The 6,754-nt window shown below is 47.4% G+C and overlaps 1 protein-coding gene across 4 annotated transcripts; it reads right to left on the bottom strand.

Moving 5' to 3' along the window:
- Positions 1 to 277: 277 nt before the first annotated feature.
- kcna4 (potassium voltage-gated channel, shaker-related subfamily, member 4) lies at positions 278 to 2,907 on the bottom strand. 4 transcript variants are annotated; one of them, XM_069682819.1, is made up of 2 exons: positions 2,574 to 2,907; positions 278 to 2,471 (listed from the first exon to the last, which is right to left on the bottom strand). In XM_069682819.1, the coding sequence occupies exons 1-2, from the start codon at positions 2,755 to 2,757 to the stop codon at positions 646 to 648; spliced, it is 2,010 nt and encodes a 669-aa protein (XP_069538920.1). In that variant the 5' UTR covers positions 2,758 to 2,907; the 3' UTR covers positions 278 to 645. The 4 variants fall into 4 exon arrangements, with proteins under 4 accessions (XP_069538920.1, XP_069538782.1, XP_069538851.1 ...); XM_069682681.1 differs by having other exon boundaries at positions 278 to 2,506; positions 2,582 to 2,907; XM_069682750.1 differs by having other exon boundaries at positions 278 to 2,491; positions 2,591 to 2,907.
- Between the last annotated feature and the right edge of the window lie 3,847 nt (positions 2,908 to 6,754).

Here is a 6,754-nt window from a genome sequence, read left to right as displayed (position 1 = left end):
TGGAACAGTAACAAAAGTTTGATTTATCTCTCTTAGACTTTTCCTTTATTGGAGTCCAATTTTTATTGGCAACGCATGAAAGAGGTTGTTCATATAGTTAGTTTGCTCTCTGTGAGGAAGTAACTCAAACATTCTTCAGCTAAGTGGTCAGACAATGACTCAATTATTGCCATTTGCATGGCCTACAGTTTCTGTCTCTAAAACAAAATATCAGCCTAACCCAGCGCAGATTCTACATTAGTGCAAACAAAATGTATCTTTATTGCATATCAGCAAAACGATCATCCCTACCCTTTCTGTTATTGACAGATGAAACCCATAAAGTGCGAATGCATAGCCTGTCTTGTGTAGAATTTAGATTTGATGTCAGATTTGGAAGCCCGCAAAGGTTAGATGAATTAATTAATCAACCCATCAGGCGAATATTGGTCGGAATTGCTCAGCAGTGAGGAGAGGATTTGGGAGAAACTTGTTCTGAGATGGAGAGAATGAAATATGCTAACCTGCCAATTGGTGACCTGTGAGTGTGTGTGAGCGTGTGTGTGTTCTGAGGCGTGCGTAAAACTTGTGTTAGGGGGACCACCTGCTCGTACAGTGTCTTTTATAGGGCGTATTTCACTTAAAAAAAACGGAACTCTACTTTAATCACACGTCAGTCTGAATGGATTTCGAGTTAGTACTGTTTCTCCTGCCTATGTCTGTGCCGTTTCCTTTACTGGGGCTCTTGTCCAGCCCGCAAAGAGACTCCGTCACCCCCTCCTCCATCTCCATATACTCCGCTTTGTCACCCAGCGAGGAGCCAGAGGGCGAGCCTTTGAATTTCCTTAAAAAGTCCGGGAAGTAGGGGCAGCCCGGGGGCATGCTCTCCACCACCGGCGTCTGGTCCTCATTATCCGTCTCCCTGTGGTAAAAGTAGTTGAAGTTGGACACTATGACCGGCACCGGCAGCGCGATGGTTAACACTCCCGCGATCGCGCACAGGGAGCCCACTATCTTCCCCCCGACGGTGATGGGCTTCATGTCACCGTAACCCACCGTGGTCATCGTCACCACGGCCCACCAGAACGCGTCCGGGATGCTCGTGAACTGTGACGTGGGCTCGTCCGCCTCTGCGAAGTACACCGCGCTGGAGAAGAGGATGACTCCAATGACCAGGAAGAAAATGAGGAGGGCCAGCTCCCTCATGCTGGCGCGCAGGGTATGACCCAGGATCTGCAGCCCCTTGGAGTGCCTGGAAAGTTTAAAGATGCGAAACACCCTGACGAGGCGGATTATTCTCAGGATGGCGAAGCTCATCGCCTGCTGCCCGTTGCCTTGGTGCTGCGCCAGGTCCGTGCCGAGAGTTATGAAATAAGGCAAAATGGATACAATGTCTATAGAGTTCATAATGTTTTTAAAGAAAGCAGGCTTGCTCGGACTCGCAAAGAAGCGGACTATAATCTCAAAGGAGAACCAGATGATGCAGACCGTCTCCACTATGAAAAAGGGGTCGTTGAAAGGAGTAAATCCGTGGTCAGGCTGAGTGGAGTTGACTCGTGGCTGTAGATACTCTTTTTCATCCCTGAACTCCGGCAGCGTCTCCAGGCAGAAAATGACTATAGAAATGACTATAACCAGCACGGACACCACCGCGATGCCTCTGGCGGGGCTCGAGCTCTCCGGATACTCAAAAAGCAGCCAAATTTGGCGCTTGAACTCGTCCTCTGGCAGCGGCTTTTCCTCCTCTTTGACAAAACCCTCATCCTCCCGGAACTTAAGTATCGCCTCGTCCCCGAGTTCATAAAACTTCACCTCCTCGGAGAAGATGTCAAACGGCACGTTGACGGGTCTTTTCAACCGCCCCCCTGACTGGTAAAAGTACAGAATGGCGTCAAAGCTCGGTCGGTTCCGGTCGAAGAAGTATTCGTTCCTCAGCGGGTCGAAGTACCTGATTCTCTTGTCGGGGTCTCCCAGGAGCGTGTCCGGGAACTGAGTGAGAGTCTTGAGCTGAGTTTCAAACTTCAGCCCCGACACGTTGATGACAACTCGCTCGCAGCAGCCGCACTCGTTGTAAACGTTCTCGTACCCGGACTGAGGGCGCCTGTCAGTGAGCGACACCGTCTCCTCCTCATCATCCATGTTACACAAAAAACTCGACCTCTTGCTTCCCCGGCCCCCCTCCTCCTCCTCCTCCTCTTCCTCGGCTCCCTCGGCCTCTTCCTCCTCTATCATCATGTCCTCCTCGGATCCGAGCAGCGCCAGCTCCGAGTGGCGCAGGTCCCCTCCGAGTGTCTGCGTCCGGCTGCGTCTCCAGCGTCCGACGCCGCGCTGCTTTTTCCGCTCTCTGAGAACTCTCTGCTGCTGCTCGGGCTCCTGCTGGTGCTGCGAGGAGGAGGTGGAGGAGGAGGAGGGGCGCGAGGCGGTACCGCTGCTGCTGATGTTGGCGTTCGTGGAGGAGGAGGCGGCGCGAGACTGATGCTGGCGGTTGTTAAGGAGATGAGCGCTCGAGGAGGAGGAGGAGGAGGAGGAGGTGGAGGTGGAGGTGGACCCCCCCGCGCAGCCACCACTACCTCCGCCACTACCTCCACCGCCGCCGCCGCCGCCTCCTCCTCCTCCCTCCGCACCGGAGCCACCTTCGGCAGCGGCCGCAGCAGCCGCCGCTTTCGTCTGGGCTACCTGGCGCTCCCTCTCGCGCTCCCTCTCCCGTGCGCGAGCTTGGGCATACCCGTAAGGCAGGTGGCTATTGCACCCGTCCGCGCCCACCATGGCAAACTCCATTTTTAAGTCAATGAGCGGTTCGATCCGTGAGCGCTACAGTGACCGCCTCAGGGCGACGTGGATGCAGGCCAGAGGATAAAAGTTGCAGCTCAAAAAAGCGCGCAGAGAGAGAAAATGAGGCATCAACGAGATCCACCAATCAGTAGTGAATATGAGGATGTCACAAAAACAAACACACCTCATTCAGGTCCATGTTGAGTGCGGTCCATGTGGCTACTTACATTGTAGGATATATGTTCCCTTTTAGGCACAGGCCTTCAGTATTTTATGACATCATTACCATAACCAAAATCCGTGAGGCCCGGTGGCATAGCCTGTTACGCAGACGCTCTGTGGCAAAACTTGCAGCGCCGCTTTATTTGCTCAGCATCATAAATCACCGAGTCAACAAGCGACACCAAAACAGTCTCTCCTCCTCGCCTCCTCCGGTGCCCATCAGGTGGTTAAATCCTCCACGAGCGCGGCTTGCGCCCAAATGCGTTTTTTGATCCTCCGTGGTCACTCCTGGTTGCCATTTTATGTGATGAGATAAAAAAAAAAAAAAAAAAAACCACACACAGGATCTTTGCTGCTTTATTATGAAGCTCCGGTGAATCTGAACGACTTTATTCCTTCAACGCTCCGTGGAGCTGCGAGAGAAAGAGAAGAGGAAACAGCAGTTGGTTGAGGCAAAAATAATAAATATTAAGATGTAGTCATATTGTCGATTGTTTGGCGACTGCACAGTCCAGGATACTACGCATGTTTTGCATTTTAGGGGCGGTAAAACTTCACATTGCACATTGTTTTCATCATCATAATTGCTGTTGTTATTATTATTGTTGTTATTGTTATTAGTGGGTGAACGTGGAGATCTCGGAAATGAATACATGGAGGACATTTCTGTTCAGGAAAAGATATTACGCACGAGATGTTGCACATTACAACAGCCTCCCTTTATTCTAACATTTCTACTTACATGTGGAAAAGGGCCAAACGAAATCGCCTCAGCCCCCCTACTAACAAATCTGCTGGAGGAGGAGGTGGAGGAGGATGAGGAGGAGGAGGTAGGCTAGGTGAGGATGCAGTTCTCCGCTGTTGCCCAAATTCCCGTCTTGATTTTGGAGGGTAATATCACCGATCCCTCGCCGTATCCAAGCAGCGAGCATATCATCCACTCTATACATCCGTGCTCTGACGCACTCTGAGGAGGACACTTTTTTGGCTGCGTCTCGACGTCTTGTGTCTCAATTCAACAGGATCTATCGCCACTTCAGCCCCCGTTTCTGCTGCATCGCTCCTGATACACTGGCGGCAATATTCATTAAAGAGACACAAAAAAAGAAGCAGGTGTGGAGTTTGCATCAATGGCAGCTCCGCGAGATCAGTAAGAAAAGACGCGAGGGTGGGTAAAAGTTTACCGTCACGCAGGCGAGGGGAAATGGCCCCCTGGTTGAGTCTGAGCATCACACATCTGTCTGTCTGCCACTGTAGCCCTACCTATACTCCGGTATCCTTCCCATTGTGTGTATGTGTGTGTGTGATGATGGAGAAGCTCGGTGAGAAAGTCGTTCCTGTACCGCAGCGCGTGCAGGCGGTGCTCGGTCCTCCCCCAGTGGCTGCAGCCGGTCACTGCGCACCGTGCTGCAGTCTCACACCCGAGTCTCCTCTGTCCTTCATCAGCACTGCTGGGTGGCAACCGGTGCCCTTAGGCAAAGAAGTAATGCACTACTCCCCATTCATAATAAAGTAGCGTTAATACTTGTAATTCTTTGGGAGTGAACGTAAAACATTGGTGCACCTGCGGTTTTCAGTTACATTAAAGTAGTTCCTGTTCTATTTTACCTTTAGAAACGAGCTTGGAGGTGGTTGCCTGCAAATTTTAGTAATGCTCATAAGAATTTATTGAACTCTATTAAATGTTCCCCACACGTCCAGGAATTTAATGTTAAGATTTGCAGAGTTTATGTTCAAATAATGGTAATTTAAAGCCTTTGAAATACTTTATAAGTATATCTTTCGCTCATTCTCTGCACCCAAACACTGATTAATAAGCAGGCCTGTCAACTCATTATAGTACATTTCATTGACACCCTCCCAAAATAGATAATAAGCTGTATGTTGTAATAACATTCAAAAAAGTTACATCTGCAGTTTCCCCTGTAAGTAAACAGGAAAACTAAACATCATTTACGTCCTCGGTTTCTGCAACCCCTCTGATATCTGAGCAAGTATAGAGACGGCACGTACAGCTGAATGCCCCCCATTTTAGGAGGGAACTCATTTATTTGTTCAATATCTTTTTCCTGTGTCCCAGAACGGCTCAGTCAATAGAAATCAGAGCGAAACGCAGAGAATTTGTGTTGACGCAGCGGATGTAAAATCAGCAGCTGCTGGGACAAGAATTGGCCTGTTACAGTACAATACAATTTACCTTTGGTGGACGAGTGGGCATTTGCATTTTGACCGATGCTCAAAACATCACCTGAAACACATTAAGTCTACATTTTCCAGCATGCAAACAGAAGCTTCATTAAGTTTAGGGTTGTTGCAGAGGAACAATAATGCTTTAAACCAAAAAATAAAGTACTATTGATCTGATGTTGCTCTGTTACAGGTACAGTACCTGATTGGAAGGAAAACAAAGAGTTGCCCAAACTTCAGATTCAAAAACACCTCCTGGATTGATTTAAAGATCTGTTTATGAAGTTTAGCAAGTAGACAAGCTAGTAAGTGATTGTCTAGTGCTACAGTTAATCATGATGTTTGATCTGCTAAAGTGTTACATCATTAATGTTTGCAAACAGAGTACAGAATTATATTTAAACAAAAAGAGGATTATTTGTCATTAATAGAAATATTAACTGCAATTATCTGGAGTGTAAAACAGTGACTCGTTAGAGCAGATATTACTGTAAACCCCGGTTTGAATGTAGAGGGCCTTTCTGTGTGGAGTTTGCATGTTCTTGTGCATGTGTCGGTTCCCTCCGGATACTCCGGTTTCCTCTCACAGTCCAAAGACATGCTCGTTAGGTTCATTGTTGACTCTTAATTGCCCGTAGGTGTGGGTGTGAGTGTGAAAGGTTGTCTGTCTCTGTGTTTCAGCCCTGTGATTGACAGGCGATCAGTCCCGGGTGTACCCCTCCTCTCGCCCAGTGACAGCTGGGATCGGCTCCCGCGACCCTGAACAGGATAAGCGGTATAGATAATGGGTGGATGGATGAATCTGTTTGTTGAGGTTGGTCTCAAATGAAAGTATAAAATATTCATAAATCTATCCTCAATGATAACAAGACTTCAAGAATCCAAAGACTTTCCTCTTCTCTAGGCCCTGCCATCATCAGGTCTCTGATAAAACTCACAACCGCAGAAACATCATTGTGTTTGTGCAAACAGGAAGTTTGAAACTAAACGATTAAAATGCAATGAGCATAGTACACCTACATTGAACATAAGCCTACAACAGTTTCACAGTTTAATTTGCATCATATAGTTTAAAACTATAGTACACACATTTGTATGTTGTTTAATTAAAAGGTAATTTTCACACAAACAAATGTAACTAGCTTGTAGTAAACAATAGAACACTTTAGGTCTTTCACAGGAGAGTCCCCTAATCTAACCTGAGATTTTACTAATATAGGAGAACAGTCTTTTACCATAAAGACAAGTTGAGCAGAGATTTAAGTGAGTATTTTTAGTATATAATCATATATTAGTCTGTGATACTTTCTATCTTCATAATTTAGCTATAAACTCAGATGTTTCTTCTGTGGGTCATTCCCAAAGAGCTCAGGGCCTTTAACAACTTCAGAGACATTTCAGCACCTGGCGAGGTAACTGTTGAGTCACTGCTATTGATCAACCAGCCTATTGCCTCCTCAGATTTATGTGGATCATTTTGCACCATGGGACGGTAAAAGTCTTATTCATTGCACCTTAGAAACCTCCTGGATTTAATTTGATTGTGCGGATAATTGGTTTTTCTGCAGGTACCACCTCAGGCCTGGTGCCGGCA

Source organism: Semicossyphus pulcher, unplaced genomic scaffold, assembly GCF_022749685.1.
Source record: "Semicossyphus pulcher isolate SPU_LCO1_2020_fin unplaced genomic scaffold, fSemPul1.0.p SCAF_1, whole genome shotgun sequence".
In the NCBI taxonomy this organism is placed as follows: Eukaryota; Metazoa; Chordata; class Actinopteri; order Labriformes; family Labridae; genus Semicossyphus; species Semicossyphus pulcher.
The sequence above is the reverse complement of the archived record's forward strand: the minus strand, read 5'-3'. Positions and strand labels throughout refer to the sequence as shown.

What these genes read in the sequence shown, in the direction of transcription:
- kcna4 (XM_069682613.1), bottom strand. Translation starts at nt 2,757, where the DNA reads ATGGAGTTTGCCATGGTGGGCGCGGACGGGTGCAATAGCCACCTGCCT.